This window comes from Dermacentor andersoni, chromosome 6 (genome assembly GCF_023375885.2).
Source record: "Dermacentor andersoni chromosome 6, qqDerAnde1_hic_scaffold, whole genome shotgun sequence".
Taxonomy (NCBI): domain Eukaryota; kingdom Metazoa; phylum Arthropoda; class Arachnida; order Ixodida; family Ixodidae; genus Dermacentor; species Dermacentor andersoni.
In genome coordinates, this window is record NC_092819.1 from 84580563 (window position 1) to 84600067 (window position 19505).

At 47.0% G+C, this 19505-nt stretch overlaps 1 protein-coding gene across 4 annotated transcripts in view; it reads right to left on the bottom strand.

The window, feature by feature from the left end:
• Window positions 1–6908: 6908 nt before the first annotated feature.
• LOC126522472 (uncharacterized) overlaps window positions 6909–19505 on the bottom strand; it is a 34542-nt gene continuing 21945 nt past the window's right edge. For all 4 annotated transcript variants that reach the window (XM_072288778.1, XM_072288780.1, XM_072288781.1 and 1 more), the window contains exons 4-5: window positions 11414–11708; window positions 6909–9223 (exon numbers count right to left, since the gene is read on the bottom strand). In XM_072288778.1, coding sequence (XP_072144879.1) covers window positions 8907–9223; window positions 11414–11708 — 612 coding nt within the window. In that variant the 3' untranslated portion in view covers window positions 6909–8906. The remainder of the gene's footprint in view (window positions 9224–11413; window positions 11709–19505) is intronic.

Below are 19505 nucleotides of genomic sequence, written 5' to 3' on the forward strand. Positions count from 1 at the left end.
TTACGGTTCCCTGTGTGCGGCGATGAATGGAACGAATGTCAAGCGCCTGAGACACGACCTACCTAATCGTCACGCTCGTCAACATGAAAAGACTTGTCCGTCGGGTATGTGCGACGGGATTATCATCATCATCATCAGCCTGTTTACGCCATCTGCAGGGCATAGGCCTCTCCCATACTTCTCCAACTACCCCGGTTATGTACTAATTGTGGCCATGTCGTCCCTGCAAACTTCTTAATCTCATCCGCCCACCTAACATTCTGCCTCCCCCTGCTACGCTTCCCGTCCCTTGGAATCCAGTCCGTAACCCTTAATGATCATCGGTTATCTTCCCTCCTCATTACATGTCCTGCCAACGCCCATTTCTTTTTCTTGATTTATTTTCTTCAGTGCAGTTGACAGGCAATGGCATGTGAAACATGGATCGACGCTGTTCCCACGGAAGTCGTCGGCGTTGGCTTTTCGCAGCAATTAGCGGGCGCGCCGTAACGGCCAGCTCGTAGGGAACTTCGGGAATCTCGTCTCGACAGTTGCTACCGCTCCAAAAGAATGCAGCGGTTGTGGTCACCTTGAAGGGAAGTGTTTCTTTCTTTTTCTTTTTTTTTTCTGCGGGTCAATAGTCGGCGCCGGGCCACATCACTGCTGCCGCTGGCGCTGGCGCTTGGCCTGAAGCGCACAAATAATGACGTCGCCGTTTAGAGACGCACACGGTCGATCACCCATCGCAATTTGGGGTCCCAGAACTCGTCTCGTTTGTCGACTCTGGGTGGTCGAACGGACGAAGACGCGACAGATAGTAGTTGCCAGTTATGTTGAGGTGACGCTGGTTTCGTCGCCAGCTCTTTGGCGTCGAAATGACGATGAAAGAAGGACGGCGTTCCAAAGCTGCACGCTCTCCGGTAAAGCACCCTTTGTCCAGAAGGATTGTTAGGCACAACAAAGCTGAGGAAGTCTAAACGCTACCTTGTGGTAGTTAAAGCACAACCTAAATTATGCTTTGTTTTGACCAATGTATTGCTTACAAGTTATTGAATAGAGGAGGGAATGCCGGAGGATTTCGTGCAGGGGAGGCTTCTTAGCATGCCTGTCGTCGCGAAGAAAGCAAAGTTATGTGCCGAACTCACTGCGTATGTTGCGCACAGGAAGTCGTGGAGGCAGTTTAGCCCTCCTGTCGATTTTCGCCCTACTGTTTCGCAATGCTGTCGAGTACCGCTCAAATAAGTCACGCGATGTCAACGGCAGAAGATTGTGTCAATGTGTGTCTACGAGTATTCTCTTAACGCGTATTCGTGCGAAACGGCGACCTCTGAGCAATAATATGTAGTCAGATAAAGTAATAAAAGAATAAGCTGCTAGCGTTAGCACCGCGACCGAGTGTCACCGCTTCTGCTAGCACGTGTTGACGCTGGCTGCCGTTAGACCGCCGGACGCAGAAACGCTAATGTGGCAAATACACATTTACCGACAGTGACCATCGGCAAATCGCGCGATTGGTTCTCCGCAGCCTTCGCCCTCACGTGCTGGAATACTAGTTATTCCTGCACGTGAGCTGCATGGCCTTCTCTACCCCGTCAGTCAAATTTGTTTCGCTTTACCTCTCGGCAACGTGTGCTGCAACAGTTTCTACCGCTTTGCGAGCTTTTACCCGCGATTATAGGCAGCTGACGATGATGAGGATGATGATCACGATGATGCTTTTTCGGCGTCCACTCTAAAACGGGGCGGTGAGAGTCACCTAACCTGCTTGAGTTGTTCAGGTATGATGTACATGTTTTTCGTTCTAGCTTTTTTTTTTGTATACATTTACCTAATCGTTCTTTTTTTCTCTCTCCCTTCCTCAAAACTTCTCTGTCTACTACATTGTTCCGCTAGCTACGCATGTAACGGATCCGGTCGTATTCCGTGCCTTTTTTTCCACAAATACACTAAGCGTCCCTCGCTTATTTCGGCTGCCGACAATTGATGCTCGCGTCCACCTTAAATCCGGGTGACTCGGCTATATCGAGCGGAGTCGCCGCCTGGCGGACACTGGCTGGACCACGATTGAAAAAGTAACACGTAGTTATGTATGCGTAGAAGCGGTGAAGTAGAGTCACAATAACTAGCCTTTTTAAATCTATTGTACAAGAATACAGACTGTTTTATAACCAGTGCAAGAACAGCAGAAAGCTAAGTTGCACAACAGCAGAACCAACAGAGTAGGCTGAACGCAAGCCGAACACCAAAGGAAAGCACAATGGATGTATCGGAAAAGAAACCGCGTTTTGCACTGCCTTTCACGTATAGTAGGAATGACCAGACCGTCGCGCCCAATGGTGTGGCATTGGAGGGCAATATATCAAGAAGTTACATTAGTCAGCGCGTTTTGTTAGCAAACAATCGGCCCAAATCCCGCACAGCGAGGCGCCGTCGTGCGCATTTCAATGCGCGCCGCCGACCGGCCGTCCACGCTAACGCGGCGAGAGTGCTGCCAACTATAGCCAGATCTCGCGGCCAATAGAGATAACTGCATTTTTGCGCCAACTTTTTGGCGCTTATGAGGTGAAGTTTGGACGGGTCGATACACAGGCTACTCTCAGCGAACGCAGGCGCCTTTTCCTACCATATACATCTAGACACCCAAATAAACTAAAAAACGAAGGCTGAACTCATTAACAAAGCAATCGAGACCAGCTGGACGGCGACAGCGAGCCAAAATGCGGGGACCTGCGACTTGTACGGCGGAAGAATCTATTGCTTGTACTATCCAGGCGATTTCGTCGCTCACCACCAGCTCGAAGCGCGCCGTGCTCACAGCACCAGCGCAACAGCCCTATATTACCGACACGTATGTTGGGAAAAGAAAAAAAACAATCATTTGGTAAAGCACCACAGTTAGATGCCAAAGGCAGCATCTCCGTGTACCTTGATAATGCAGGCATCTCCTCATGCTGGTTAACGTAAAAACCACATATCTTTTGCCCAAGCGGACAGAGGAAGATGTAACACGATGGCATGTTGATGCAGCATCTGTATATCCCAAGCGGAGAGAAGAAGATGCAACACGATGGCATGTTGATGCAGCATCTGTATATCCGGGCCCATCTCAAGGTATTCAAAACTCAATTCATGGGTATTTTTATGCGTCGCCTGCGAGAAAACGGTGTCGATCGTCAGTGCCAAGATGTTCTCCACGGTTCTGGTTGACTAAATGTGTGCCTGGTGCGTGCGTCATCGCGCACGTCAAGTCGCAGCCATCTGGCTGACTAACGTGCTAAACGTGTGCCCTAGTGTCGTTGGGCGCGTGAGGGCGCAGATAATGGGTACGAGGCGGCGCCACGTCAGGAATGTATGAAATGAGTTTATAAAATAAAGAGCATTATTGTCCAATCGAATGCTGCTGAGCGGTCCTTCGAATTACTAACTCCTCGCTGGCCAGCGACGCTTGGCGCGTTGTCATTTGACCTTACCTAGGCGCAGTTAAAACGCAGACATGAGCTTGCGCGCAATGGAACGCGCATAAAAAAAAATTACCAGAGCGACTATAACGCTTTCGCATTCCCTCGCATAGGCAGTCTGAAACGTCTCTGCCGAATTTTTCTTTTTTTCATAGGAAGCTTCTCCTGAATGTGCGCTTCAATTTACTGAAGTTTCGCTTCAGAAAAAGCCTTCACTGTGTTACATCAAACCTTGACCCTGACGAGGGCTCGTCGTGACAATGTAACAGTTCCCATTCATTTCACCTTGAGCAGGCAGAAAACACAAGAGACCAATCTTCCTGACCAAATTTTAATGAAACCAAACAAAAACAGAAACCACACAGAAAGGGATTAACGAACAAGCACACACATAATCTTTAGTATAAACGATGCTGCGAGACCTATTACCCGTTTCTTTTGAGCAACGAAAAAAAGAATGCACCCTCACTAAATCCAAAATTGTTCATTCAATAAACCTGAACGTTAAAAACAAACAGCTCATACGCAAGAAGAAAGAAATAAAACAGCAATGCGCATCACACCCTCAAGATTTCTGTGTGTGTTCCTTCATGGGGCACCGAAGGATACCTTAATCTAAACGACACCGACTACACGATACCAAGACATAGCGAGATCTTTTCTTTTAGTACGGGATGGCAAGCTAGCCAAATCACATATAAACGCAATACAAAAGCAGAAAATGTACATAAAATGAGTCCCTCAAATACGACATGAAAAAAAAAATGTAGAAAATCACACACAACAGTAGAATCAATGGTGCAAAAAAACGCAAGTACAGCGATGAAACCAATCTGCCAAACAAACTATTCCACACTCTCGAGACAGGTACTAGTATTGCAATACGCCCAGGTTCCCCCCTCCGCGTTTTATTTTATTCATTGTTTAACAAGGGAGGGGGGGCACATACACTTACTCTACAAAGCAATTCAACGCACATGCACAACGCTTGTGCCGTAAGTGGGAGGCCCGTAATTGCGGCAATGCGGCGTCACAGATAAGACTGGCTCCTTGTGAATGCGAAACGAGCGCCCGCGTGCTCTCAATAAACTGAGGAAATGGGCCCGTGGAAAGAGCGAGGTTTACAAGTGAAAGCGCAGCGTGAATAGATGCGCGTCGCGGTCGGAAACCATAAAAAAAAAAAAGCCCCGGAGATGTGTGTCCAGTGCCGTTAAGACTGCAACTGAGATAAGAGTAAGCACGAGTCCCCACGACCAACGGGTCGCAAACTTGCTGTACGCCTTGCCTCCTAGCAACAAGCTCTCAGTGGGTCGAGAGAAAAAAAAAAAAGATCAATATGGAGCGGACAACGCACCAGCAACTCCTTTACTCGACAATAGTCGCGTTGCCAAGTTTCTTTTTTACGCTGAGCCTGTATTTACAATAAACGGGGAGCTTAACATAGTAATATGGCCTATCGGTGTAGCAGGCAAGCTTTGATCATTCAGTATTGCAGCTTCTTACGTAGCCTAGCAAGGCGTGTGTCCTTCTCCTGCTGACCGTAAAGCAACTTGTTCAAACCAACGAATAAATATCATTGACGGGCTCAATACCAGGCTGCCATGCGTTCAACAAAGGGGTTCGTTGCGGGTAGACAACACCGTTAATCGTTGACACAAGCCTCAATGTTTTCCTATCCGTTTAACATTTTCGAACTGTTCAAATCTGGACGGGGAAACGGCGCGTAAGACGAGAACAATGAAAGATCAACAACACATGCGCTGACTAACAACCTTGTCTTTATTGCAACAAGGCAATATATATATAACGGGGACAACCCCCTGCATGCGCCGATCATATCGTCAAGGATAAAAAAAACTGATAAATAGTTGTATGTAAAAAGGTGAATCAGCGATTTAAAAAGAAAAGTCGTTTTCCCTCAGGAACGGTCTACAGTGCACATTCTGAGAATGGGATTTATTGTGGACCGTCTAAAGTACACTGTAGACCATTGCTGAGGGAAAACGACTTTTTTTTTATCGACGATTCACGTTGTTTACATAAACTGTTTATCAATTATTTTTTTATCCTTGACGATATGCTCGACGCATGCGGGGGAGCTGTCTTGGTTCTATATATATATATATATAGCCTAGTTACAATAAAGACAACGTTGTTATTCAGCGCATTTGTTGATCTTTCATTGTCGTCGTCTTAGGCGCTGTTTTCTCGTCCAGACGTTAACAGTTCGAAAACGTTCAACCGACAGGAAAACATTAAGGCTTGTGTCAACGACTGCCGACGTTACCTTACCGCGGCGAACCCCTTTGTTGAACGTATTGCAGCCTGTTATGCAACATCAATTAGCCTAACCTCGATCCCTTATGCTGTTCACATTTTCTCGCGCATGCTTCACGACTGTTTCGAGCCGTTAGATCCACAAACTACGGCATGTTTGATTTCGATTGGTCTTGGGAATAGCGCAGCACTACTCTGTTCTGACTGTATTGATACGTGTACTCCGACACGAGTTCACTTAGTTACCGTAAAATGAAACCAAATTGTACCCAACACATGAACAAACAAAACACAATAGTAAAAAATGGCCACTTCCAACCCAATCACAACATTAATCACAGTGCGGTTTAACAAGAAAGCTAACTTTACGGGAGTTTGTGGCCGAGTTATACTAGTTTTACTTCACCATGGCAACACGTGCAAGCAACGAGATCAGATAGACATAAACTGGAAAGATGCATCTGTCCTGTCTGTATGTCTCCTGGTTAGTGCTACTCGCTATGCTTGCAACTTCAGCTTGAATGGCGCAGCACTTTGCACATAATAGATATGTCCACTGTACACGTAAATGAACAGCCCGAGAGCTATTAGCAGACCAGGCACAAAGGGGCATCATAAAATGTCCAACCGCATATTTCGGTTCAACGACACCTTAAATGAGCCCTATGTAAATTGAGCAATCTCCACATACACCTTCAGACTATCCACAAAGGTGGTTTTCGAGTATTGCAATTTGATTGCACTGATGACAATGGTGATGCTTCTGGTGTTACTGTCCCAGCCACATACAATTCGGCATGAAATAGTCCTAGCACAAGGCAATAGGATGTATCTCAAAACATGCAAACAGTGTTTTGCATATTGTAGTGGTACATTACGATGCGACTTCTACTTTACAGAGGCATATGAAATTGGAGCATGTCAATATCTCTCTTCTTGCATGTGTTAACTATTGCAGAAGCTTCCGAGTGCCTTGCCTGCTCAAGCGCAGTATTTTAAACGTGTCTGCTGCAAGCGTTTCTGAAGCAGCTTAAGCTAGAGAAATCTACTTCCAATCTGAATTTCTAAATTGTTGTAACAATACACAAACGAAACAACTTGAAACAGTTTTGGCAGTGCTTGTTCTTAAGTATCTTATGTAAACAACATTCATGTTAACTCTTCAGGAACAAACTTCACGCTAGTTGAGCTTGGTAAGGAACTGTGAATTAATATATTCACACTGAAGAGAAGTCAAGGCACACTGTTCGCTGTATGTAACATCACAAAAAATTACTGCATATGCGTCCCTTTTCACTGGCCAATACCAGCCGAACAGCAGTACTCTCAAAGAGCCTTATGCACTCAGCTTCCTGCATCTTGCGAGCTACAAGGCTTAATCAGCACAGTAAAAGGTCTCGAAATATTGCACAGTACAGGAAAATGCAGTTTTACTTTCAAAGGTAGAAAATCTAAGAGGCTCTTTGTTGTCCTGAAATTATCAGTTTCTTAATCAACTCATCAGGTAACGAAAAGTAAACTTATCAATGCAAAGAAAGTATTACATACCAAACGTGAAGAAACTAGTTCTGACAACACTGAACACAGGCTTTCATAGTCAACTGTACAGCAAAGCCTGCATGTAGAGAGAGGGAGCTTATACAAGCACTCCTCGTGGCCATTCTATGGCGAATGGTTTTGATTGGCACTTTGAACGAGAGATTAAGGTACTATGTAAGGCACATGTGAAAACTACTTACAAGTCCATGGCAAGGATATCGAACACACAAAAAAATGGCAAAAGCAAGCAGCATTGTTGCGATTTGGTGCACTGCCAATGCAGCAGCTCTGTATAACAGAAAAGAACCAACAGCAGCATCAATGCAGCTAAAAGAAAGGCACTAATAGGTAAATGCCTTGTGTAATACCCTGTGACCAAGTGAATCCCCTTTGTTGAACTGCTTTTGCCATGACTACAGTGATGAAGGTGTTATTTCATACATAGAATTCATTAAAACCTATTGACCACAAGTGCATATAGAGGGTCAGGCTTTTTGCGGAGCTTGAAATCACTGTACATCACTCAAGCTAGTCCAAGTAACATAATTCTCATAGCAAGTCTGCTCTATACAGTATGGTAGCTCATATGTGGGAAGTTTTGCTAAACCATGCAATAAAGTGAGGCTTCATAGTTTCCTACAATGGCATTCTCAATATGCTCATATAGTTATGACTACAATTCTAGTTTCTGGTCACTTAGCATTAGATTGTAGTGCCAAATCCCTATTTATGGCTCAATTCCAGCAGCACACAAAACTTGAATTCTCATTGATGAGCCATCCACGAAATTATGGCACTTTAATGCTGCGAATTGTCCAAACTTAGTTCAATGCACCACATATCAGATAAAGGTGTCTGTAGACAAGGAATTGTCATTAAGCAAATCTATGCAGAAAAGTAGGCACTGCAAGAATGAGCCCAGTGCTTCCTCACTACACACGTTCCAAAATAGGAATGGTTCAGCCTTGTGTGGCAGTTCCTCTTAAGGAGAAAAAAAACGCCGGGAAAACTTTCAGTGATATCTATTGCTTCGGCAGACCCTTGAAGATGAGTCACTGGAACATATTCCTTTCAATGTGAGCAGCTTTCTGGAAGCGATGGTCATGATGCCAAAATACAAGCAAGCAGGGACTTTTTTGGCACATCAGATGCAATGCACCACAACGAAAATGCCGTCGTGGTGTCTACGAATGAAATGGATATGATGGGTGACTGGGTGTGAGTAGCAAAGAATCACTGGGCAAAAACTTCACAGCACAAAGTCCTCGGCAACATCGCTGCTCAGGCACAGTAAACACATATTGCCTGCCATCGAGCATAGCGGGTGCACTGCGCATGGAAGTTACAGAGCGTCCACTGCTCGATGCACTATGCACATCAAAAGTAAACGAAACACGTTTCTGCAGCGTAAATATAGCAACACTAAACCTAGGACAACACCATGCCGCATCGCAGGGAACAGGGTTCACTTCGCGTTCATGCACAATGGAGGCACTTTTACAGCCGCGCGTGCACGCAGAGTCCGTCGCATTCCACTAGATCGTGCGACAAGGCATTTGCATCGCAGGAACCACATTTCGTTTATGTTTGGTGCGCATGTACCCTAAGCAACTTTCATCCGAGCAACTTCAGTCAATTCACGTGAGTCCCGCTTCATAACGAAAGGCTCATTAAATTCGACGCCCTCTGCTCTGCCGACTGGGCTGCGGCAATGGGATCCAGGGCTGGCAGTGACGACGAGACATAGTGGCCGTTGGTCTGTTGCCGCAGAACTCCTCCGGCGGCACTGTAGGCCATCAGTGAGGACAGCGTCATGACTGCGGGCACGCGGCTGACGGAAGCAATGCCAGCGCTACCGGCTTGACTAGTGGGCGCCATAGTCGTCAACCCAGCTGTGCTGAAGTTGAAGGGTAGGCTGAGGCTGATGTGTGGCAGTGAAGTATTCTTGCCCATCAGGCTGTTCATATCGGCTGCAAAGGTAAGAGGGGGACTCAATCGAAATGGATAGACCAACATGATGCACAAACTTCAGATTCGCATGCAGGGAGTGGCCATATGGGCAGAGACTGTGTCGGAAGTTCAGTATACAAATTCAACATGTACCAATGCTTAACAGAAGACTTGTGTTCTCAGAACAAATCACTCCACACACAAATTATTCACATCTACTCAAATGTACAATCGGACCAACAGTGTTCGTGCTTCAAAATGTCCTCTGCTGTATCGCTTCGAGGAAAAAACGTGACTGTCCAATAGCACCAATTTGTGCAAACCCAGAATATAGAGAGCCTCCTCAGTTCGCGCTATGAAGCCATGCCATCGTGAAAAAAGGGTAGAGAGCTAAGCATTGCCCACACCACTGTAAATAAGTGCCGGTTGTCGTATTCTAAATGACAACGAATGAAAGTGCTTAGACCTGTTATAAGGAGCTTCTATATTACCCACAACTCAGCACATAACGATACTCACAAAACATTCTACAAATGAGAAACAATGCTTCCCTAACAGGCATGACAAAACACAGTATCTCGGTCAGAAGCTAACCTACGCATTGGCCCCAAGCAGTAGAGAAAAGTATAAACGAGGCAAGTACTTGGCAAGACTGCAAATGCTGCATATATTCTATGTGAAGAATAATTTATTCTATGAAGCAGTTGTGTGCTAAAGCTCTCCGTTATGGTCACTGAGAAGATAAGTCTGCACGAGAACATATTTGCGAACTTGGGCCATTTGATATCCGAATTGAGTATGCTTTTAATATTTAAATGTCAACAGTCCTATTTTAATTATTTCTTTACAGAGGAAACTTTCCCAAATTTTGCATGACATGAGCTTATATAATATTTGATTAACTGGTTTAATCTGACGTGGTTCTAGGGTCTCAAGTAATCACTGGGACTGCGACATATATGCCGCTGTGGAGGGCTCCAGAATAATCTTGACCACTAGAGGTTATTTCACGAGGACGAAAAACTTGGTAAACGAGTGTTTATGCGCACTTCCCGTTTCTAAATTAACCCGCCACGACCAGGAAACTGAACTCGTGACCACGTGTTCAGCGGCAGAACGTCATAGCCAACAAATAGAAAAATAGACACTAAAGGGAAAAATCATTTTAGCTGCATTAGTAAATGATGCTTCTACAATACTATAAATCCACTCTTTGCGTAAGATGAGGCTGAATAAGCGAAAAAAGATGCAAAAACTAAAAAAAAAAAATTACGAAGAAACTCCTCTGAGAGTTGTCTAAGTATGCGTAAGCATTCTACCACTTGCTCATCTTCACGCAATCTCCGTCTCCATCTCATGCTCATCTTTATTATCAATGTTATGAAACTTGATCCGACCAGTACAACCTACAGCGCTGCGGCCACATGAACTGCTGCCTACGGCAGCGCAAGGTGAACTGATGACGCAAGCGAACTACTGCAGGTGGCGGTGCCAGGTACGCTGATAACGTTCCGATCATTATAAGCTGTTATCGCTCTTCATGGCCTTATCTATCCACGTCGAACCGTAATCAGCCACACTCCGGCGGCGGCTGCATATGGCGCGGCAAACTACGGCCGTATCTTGAAAGCGATCTGCGATGGGGGCTCAGTGCGGCGAGTGCTGACAGCTTCGTGTGCTCTGTGTTCACGCCGCGTAGATCGCGTTGAAGTGATCGAGTGGCAGCACAAAGGTGGATTCGCTCCTTCCTGCGGGCGCCATCTTGAAAGCGATCGTCTTATGGGACGGGCGGTTTTCCTCGTCGGGTAAGCATAGAAATGCTCACGCATTAAAAATGGGTGGCCGACGCCATGTTGAAGTTGCCGCGCCAGCACACCTCGAACATCCGATTGTGACAGCGTCTGCTCGCGCTGATAGTTGATTTTTCTTTATTGTTAGATACTGAATACCTCGTATTCCAAAGGGGCCAAAGACAATCTGCCAAGTTTCAAGAACTGTATATTGAGCTACAGAGGCCTAAGTATGAAAATATCCGATTGAAGAACCTCACGTTAGCACGCTGGTGCTAGACTAAGAAATTTAATCAACTGGAACTTTGACCTCCATTTTCTCCTTTAATTATAAAACTGCAACCATAAAATTAAACAATCTATAGTTTTCAAAGTAGTAGTACTAGTTTCATAGTAGTAGTTCAAAGTAGTAGTACTCACCCATGGCAGGTTCGGGTATGCGCGTAGAGCCCAGCAGCTGAGACTGCTGCTGCTGGTGCTGCTGACCATCCTGGTCCTGGTGCGCTTGCTGTGGCTGCTGCGGCGTCTGGTCGGCCGTGCCCGTCGACAGCAGGACGCTACCGTGCGCGGCAATGGCCGCCGCAGCGGCAGCGGCGGCTGCGGCTGCCTCCACCTTCACGATCGCTCCACCGCTCGCGCTGCCAGCCGCTGCGCTCTTGGGCTTGCGCTTCCTGGTTTGGATGCTGTCCTTCTTCATGGCCAGCGGCCGGTTCACCTGCGGACGGGCGACGGGGGCAACGAAAAAGTTGTTCATCCCGCTAAGCCTAAACTCCGTTTCACATCAAAGAAAATTAATACTTTTTTCCAGTGTTTTCGGGCCATCAAAGGTACGTTCGCACAGAGAATAAAAGTAAGCGCGATAACTGATTAGTTCGTAATTGGTTTTCTGAATTATCTATACAGCTATCTATCTACCTTGTTTGAGTGTTCGGGCATGCGGTCATTGGTGCACCGCCCCGTTTACCGCTATAGAAACTGATTCTTATAATCTTATAGGAATCTTATAAACCACGCAGACACAACAGTCAACAACAAACCTCTGCCTGTGCTGCTTTTTACAACTTTTTTTGTTGTTCTTGGTCACCCGATTGACTCGGTGGAACAGGATACCTAACTTATTTCTGGCAGTAAACAATAACCTGAGTGCCCTGCTGAAACCATTTTTGGGATTATGCGCAACCTGGTGCACATATGGGACAACCGCAACCATTTTCTGTGAGTGATTCTCAGATTGAGCAGCTGACGATTGCTTTATTTTAAGGCTTGTTGCGAGGCTTCCAGCGATGCTAGTTAAAAGCGGTAACGGGAAACCTGCCATGCTTCAGCCTGGCTACTTGCAGTTCGAAGCTTGCCTCTATTTGGTGGTCACAAGACCTGATGAGGGCCATCTTCATGCAAGATCTTGCGATACCGCCCTTAACTATCTTTCGAATGCGCGGAGGAAAAAGGAAGAAGGCTCTTATGATACCAAGGAGCATAACCCCCACATACATGGTTGCTTGAGAACGAGACCTCCAAGCCTGTTGTGACTGTGTGGTTTTTAAGATTCCTTTTTCCTGCAAGCGTTTCTATATCGGTCAAAAGGGGCGGTGCATCAATGACCGCATGCACAAACACTCAAACAAGTTTCAAAAACAACCTAGAGATTGACAATTATCACTGCATTACAATGAATGCGGCTGCAAGCCGTCTTTTAAAGATGCGACCTATTTGTCAAAATACCGCGATGACCACGCACGTCTTAGTTCCGAAGCCTTTCACATTCATAATAGCGACGAAGCATGTGTAAGCCTCGTCTCCAATTCTTTCCTTACGAAGGATATAGCCTTCCTATCTCATCTATTGCAATTTATTGCCCCATCGTATTCTGAATTTTCTATTGCTTTTGTGCTTTGAGATAGCAGTAGACTATATATATGATGACTGAAAGAATAAAGACACTTGGTTGTTAGCGCTGTGGTCTGTGTCCCTCTCTTCGTCCTGTTGTTTAGCACTGTTTACTGCTCGTGATTGCGATTCCTTGAGCAACAGAAGGTCAAACTGCCCTATGTTGAATTTCGCGCCAGGACCTCGATCTGCACCAGGACTTCAGTGTGACGTCGCGGACTTCAAAGATACAAAAGCGCTTATGAAAAATTAAAGACTGTAATAAATAAATAAATAAATAAATAAATAAGTAAATAAACAAGTACTTGAGTAAATAAAAGCCGACCCCTATCTTGTCGTGTGGACATCTTCGCGCACGTAGCAACGCAGTTTTTCTTTCAGTCTTGTCTGGCGGGGCAAGTTTCCACTCACAGCATACAATGCCATTTCGTAGTGTGCGTGTATGTTGCATAAACGTACTTCATTCATACAACTTACTAATCAGCTGAAGCATCCCTTTAAAAAATGTATTTCAACTAAAAGTCGATAGGCTGTATATCCCGTTGCCTCTTGCGTGTAGCGAATCCGACCAGCCTCCGCAAAGCTAAAGACTTTCGAAAAAAGAAAAAGGCACTGTCACCGGCACCGACCGGGAGAACTGGACCTCGGCAGCTCGTCTTCATCCTTCGAGGGCGTCACCGCACGTGCCAGTCGGTTGCCGCAGCTCAAGCTGCTCGAGTGTCTCCGAAAATATGTTTACGCCTCGCGAGCAGCTGACGAAAGACGTCGCGAAGTTGTTTCCTCTCTTTCTCTCTCTCTCTCTCCATTTTTTCTTTAAGTTTCAGCTGGCAACCACGGCGCACTATAGCTGGTCACGCGACGGGCACGCACGGCGGCGGGGCGCCACGCTTGACCTCTCTCAGCCCGTCCAGCTCGACGCGGAGGACGTTCTGAAACTGAAGCGGATACGTTGCGTCTCGCAACCAACCTCTTCCTCTGCCCTCTACACTTCATTCCTGTTTTCTTCCCTTTTTTTTTTCCTTGCCCTCCTAACGTCTCGTTGTTTCTTCACCGCTGCCGCTTCTTGGGAAAAGCGATCCCCTGCGTTCACACACGATCCTTCGCGGCCATTTGCTTTAACTTTTGTTTTGGGGAACTATTTTCTTTCTTTCTTTCTTTCTTTCTCTCTCTCTCTCTCTCTCTTTCTCTCTCTCTATCTCTCTCTCTCCATTGCTGATTTGCCTCTCGGCTGTTGGTTCAGCGCCGGTACGTTCGAGCGCCTCGACCAAAGGTCTCGCTGTCCTGGCTATAAGAGGGCTTTAAACCCCCGTTCCGTGCACAGCGGGTGCATGACGCATAGAAAGTGTCGGAGGTCTGAACTTATCTGCTACCAGACGAGCGGAGTGGCACGCTTCTGAGACCACAGGCCACAGGGCACCGCCTGCGTGGTGGTGGTAATGTTGGGCCAGGCGGATTTAACTCGGTAGTCGATCGAGGCTTGGCGATTGCTCCTCCTGTATACAACGCGCAGCTCTCTCGGGGCAGTTTGTCGCTACACGTCAGCTCTCTTCAAGTTTTACCAAGATCGTATGGCCTGCTTTCGTCATGCAGGCGTGCTCCCACGAGCGTAACGTACATGCATAGCCTCGATACCAAAGCGCATCCTACCACCAGCAGTAGCTCAGTGGCTATGGCATTGCGCCCGTGAGCACGAGCTGACAGGCTGGATCCCTGCCGCATCGGCGTGTAACCTGCTCTCGGAGCACGTCAAAGAACCCCTAGTAGTCAAACTTAATGCGGAAATTTATGTCTCGTTATCAGATCAAAGTATTAGCACAGAAAACATCTGAATTATTGTTTTTAGTGGCCCTGTAAAGAAACAAAATACCCGAGCTGGCGCAACACGTTAACCTTTAGTGACCACGGGAGTTATACAGCAAGAGTGCCCCTGTGTGGACATATCCATTTCGTCTGCTGCTTAAGTGCTTATTGGCGATTTCGGCTCGCTGCCGTGGATGCGCCTGCCCAGCGCAGCCAATCAGAACTTCAACAGTAGATGAAATGGGCATTTCCACTATAGGTGGACTCTTACAAAATACCTCCCCGGGGAAAGGAAAATCAGGTCCGGTGCTACGCTGGTTCAATGCAAACACTAGCAGCGATGTAACGAAAACGTGGTGCTACTTTCATTTTTTGCTGCCTCCGTCTGTTCCAACGCTAGTGTAATAGAAACACTAGCACCGATGCGATGAAAACGCGGTGCTCGAAATGCGCGCGCACGTGAAATGGTCACCAATCTCGCTTCGTTATAACCCTTCAGCTCAATGGGGCAAGAAAAATATACAAACAAAAAACATTCTAACCTCGACGCAAAAAAGTTGGGTTCCTTTCCACGAAAAACAACAGAAAGGAATACGAAGAATGACGCTGTGCAAGCGTCTGTCGGCGCGGACACCGCGTCACAGAACCCGAGCTCGACGCGCGCGCCGTAAACACGACGCGTGGACGCGGGAGCCGGTCAGAGGCGCCGCGAAAACCGAGACCGGCTGATAGACGGCGACGGTGGCGGCCAGGGGAGCGCGATATAAAATAGCATCGCACGCCCCCGGTCGAGATAGGGGGACCGCCCTTATCTGCCCTATTAAGGGCCTTCACGAGCGCAGCCCGTATATACGACCCGACGAGGATTTAGCTGAACGCCGAAAGCCAGGCTACTGCACCGCGTATATATGTAGAAGGGGCCTGGGAGAAGATGCGTGAACTGAGATCTTCTTGAGTTTTCGCGTAAGGCTACCACCCGGCTGCTGCTCAAAGTTCGAAAAGGAAGGAAATGCATTTGTTCCGCGGCTTAAGAGAGGGTCTTCCACTCGGGAGCTTTGAAGACGCAGTGTTCCATGAAAGACCCGGAGTAATCTGAGAAAAAAAAAAAGTTATATGCGTGCCGATTGCATACCTCCGAGATACCGGTTTGATAGACGTTTGCTGAAGCACACGCACCTAAGTGCGAAGCAACTGCCGACTGGACTCGCCAGGTAAATCCCCCTTGGTGCAACACCATCACCACCTATATACTGTCACGTCGGCGGCTCAGTGAAACTGCGTTCTGCTGCACACGACGCCGCGGCAGCCTCATTTGCATATAGGAACGAAACGCATGAAGGCTCGTTTGCGATGCTTCAGGGGTGCGTTAAAGAATGGCAGAAAGCCGATATCAATCCTTCCCTCATTTCAAGTACGGCTTCTTTTACATACCCCGTGAGTTGCTTAGGACCTTATCGTGAACCTCCCCGAGGGCATTAAACCGGCCAAACTCAAGACCGTTAAGAACACATAAAAAAAAAAGCGTCCAAAAACGGGGCGATAAGGAGAGACAGACCGTTTTCGGAAACGAGGATCGTTGTGCCGTGGACATGAGCGTCGCCGGCGCGGAAAGAAACAAAAGCATTGCTCGAGTACCTCACTGCAACTTTGTGATTCACAGGCTTTTGCGTATTTTGAATTGCGCGCAACGAGAGCTCTATCTCTCCTATTCTTTCTCATCTATTCGTCCTCGTGTCCCTTTCTGTCAGTGCAGGGTAGCAAACCGGACTTGCGTATCATTATCCTCCCTGTACTTCCTCTCTTCCCTACCTCTGACGAAAACTCGTGATATGTACCGCTCTACGGTTACGGTTACGACAATTAACCAGTGCCAGGCGTGCGTTTGCGTGCGCCGATCTGACACCTGGATGTGGCAGTAACAGTACCAGCGCAGCGAAGATGCTATGCTGAAACTACCTGCAAGAGCGCCAGCCTTACGTACAAATCATGTGCTGTTATGAGGGAAAGCACCTCATTTATGTTCCACGCCATTCACTACCCTTACACCTTATGTGCAACGCGATCTTCCGAAGAGGCATCACGCGACAGTTTCTCAAACCAAAAGGATTCCTTGGGGAGGATAAACCAAGAATGAGCCGCTGCAGGGAGGAAGCCGGGGTTTGGGCAATCTACTTCTGGACAATTTTACGTTGCGATAGTTCGGGCTGCGCTTTCTAAAAAAGTATGATATGAAACAGGGCAGGATAAACGCAACTCGAAGTGCTGTAATCGCGTGGTTGCTTGCAATCTGCTTTGCAAATAGCAGATAGTCTATGTCATATCTAGTGCTCAATAACGACAATTCCAAATTTAGCTTGCTGGCGTCTCGCGTCCCCGAGTCACTTCTATGGATTAGTGTCGTGAGTACGGCTAACTGCACTTGTCAATGTCAACATGGGCACATGCAAACAGCAGATAGCTTAGAACGCTGAATACGGTTCTATAGGACTACATTTCAGGACAAGCTTTCTAGAACCCGTTTTCTTAGAGAGATGTTAGCGCGGAATGTAAGTTACGATGCCACGATCACCTCCGCCTGCAATACTTCTACGGTTATCGCGCGTCCGCTGAGATATCTTGAGCCTCTATATATATGTATACGTTGTCAGGCCAATAATTGTTATCCTGCCCTGCCCCGTTGTTGATGTTGCTTGGTCCACCTGTCTTGCTCTGCGCCTTTCTGTTATTCCTTTCCCCAGCACAAGGTGGCCAGCTGATACACTGAACACCCTTCCTGTATTTTCCTCTCTTCTTTCCTCCTGTGCGTTTGCTCCGATCTTGATTTGATTCATTTGATGAAATTCAAAACGCTCTAAAGTTTCGTCACCGGCTTTTCCCCGACGTTTCGTCATCTAATGCAGGCACAGAAACGGCGTGATGCATTCTGATGCTTCTGTGCATGCATTAGACAACGAAATGTCGGGGGAAAGCCGGGCAAGTAAGAACATACTGGCTAATGATTACGCCTTTAAGTCGTGACACGCCGGTTTACCTTTCGCGAGGTAACCATCAATAGGTTCTACGGTCGCGCGTAGAATCTTACGGCACTCTCGCAGGGTTATATTATTCGATCGTCGCAAAGAAACACTGTAGCTATAAGAGATGCCTTAATAAAGGGAGTGGAGGGGGCGTCAATTTCGACCGCCTGGGTTACTTCAAAAAGTGCTCTATAGTCTCAACCACGTGACGCGATTTTGCATTTCGCCGCCACCGGAATGCGGACTACGCGTCTGGGAACCGAACCTGCGACCTCATGCTCAGCAGCAGAACGACATGTGCCCTGAGGCACCGATCCTGCGGGCAATTTGTTCTTCCTACCCTTGAGTGTATTTTGGTGCAACGTATTACAATGTAAAGCTTAAATAAAAGCCGTCACGCGAGAATACAAAGCATTCAGCTTCGATTTCTTTAGTGAACCTTGAATAGGTTGCCAGATGGGTATGACGAAAAAATGAAATGATAGGTACAGTGCAGTGCCCGACCCACAAGCAACACACCACAAAACTCGACGAACTAAAGCACCTTAATGTGACCACTATGTCTCCGAGGAAGGTTAAACGTGCCTTCGTTGCGGGCGTCGCACATGCAGCATTGGTCCAAGGGTCAAGTACGTGTCGCAGCTGCTTTTTCCGTTACTTATACTACTACATGCCCAGAAGTATTCGGTCTAGTGTGATTGCGAGTTGCTAACCAAAGTTGAACGTAGCGCGCGAAGAATGCCTGTCCGAATGACATCGTTACTGCCGCGTTCATCATTAGCTGAATACAATTTTGACTACTTTAATTCACGAAGGTTGTGGCTTCAGCTGAGCGCGCAAGGCTTGCTTAAGAACCACGTAGTCGGTTCCCAGCTCGTTGCCAAATGAAGAAAACGACACAGAGCTGCCCGGCGACACGTTGGCGTCGCAGACATCCTAGACGCGGCGGCCTTACTCAGGAGCATGCGGTTATGATCAAAATCTTGACGCTCCGGGTTATCGCAGAAAGCACCGAGTCTCCCAAGGGGGAGGGGGTTGGGTCGGTTGTACACAGCACACGGACTGGCGTCCCCTGTTGCTTGGATGACTCGGCTTCTGGTCGCTTCAAAACCGAGAGGAGACCCCAAGGTTCGAGGCAGCTCGCCCGGCCTGATAACGTCAGTCAGAGACTCGCTGCTCGCGTCAAATGCGCGCACACCCGGTCTGGCGAAACTGAATGTGCAAGATCGCTTTTCATGCTCGACCTCACCCTTTTCTTTTTCTTTTTTTTCTTCTGATTTAGCTCAGGCGTGTAAGTACACCCTGGGGACGCTCTGCGCAATTCAGAAGGCTACGACTGCTACGCGCGATGCAGTGAGAACGGCTGGACCGTAGCTCGAGAGTCTTTACCAAGCTCGTCGCCCACCTTGCTGAATAACAGCGACACTATAAAAAGAAACGTATGACTATACTTGTTCGGACGACACGTTTAACATAGAAGTAGCTTTATAGATTGCTAAGATAAAGAATCAGACATTGTGGCCGATCTCATGTGCTCTGAACTTATCATACACTAAGTCGTGTATAAAGCCGCCACAAACTTCGAACGGGACGCGAACGTCGACTATAAAGGCACAACAATGAGAAACGCTGACTCAATTTTTGACTGTTAGATCGGTTCTCTAAAACTTCTTGGTATTTCTTGCAACGATCATGCGATGGTATAACCGATATATACATTCTGGTACGCTCGCTTGTTTGCGTTGTCCCTGTCAAGAAAAGGTCGCTTAATATTTTTGTTCAGAAATGGAATATGGTCTGTATAGTGT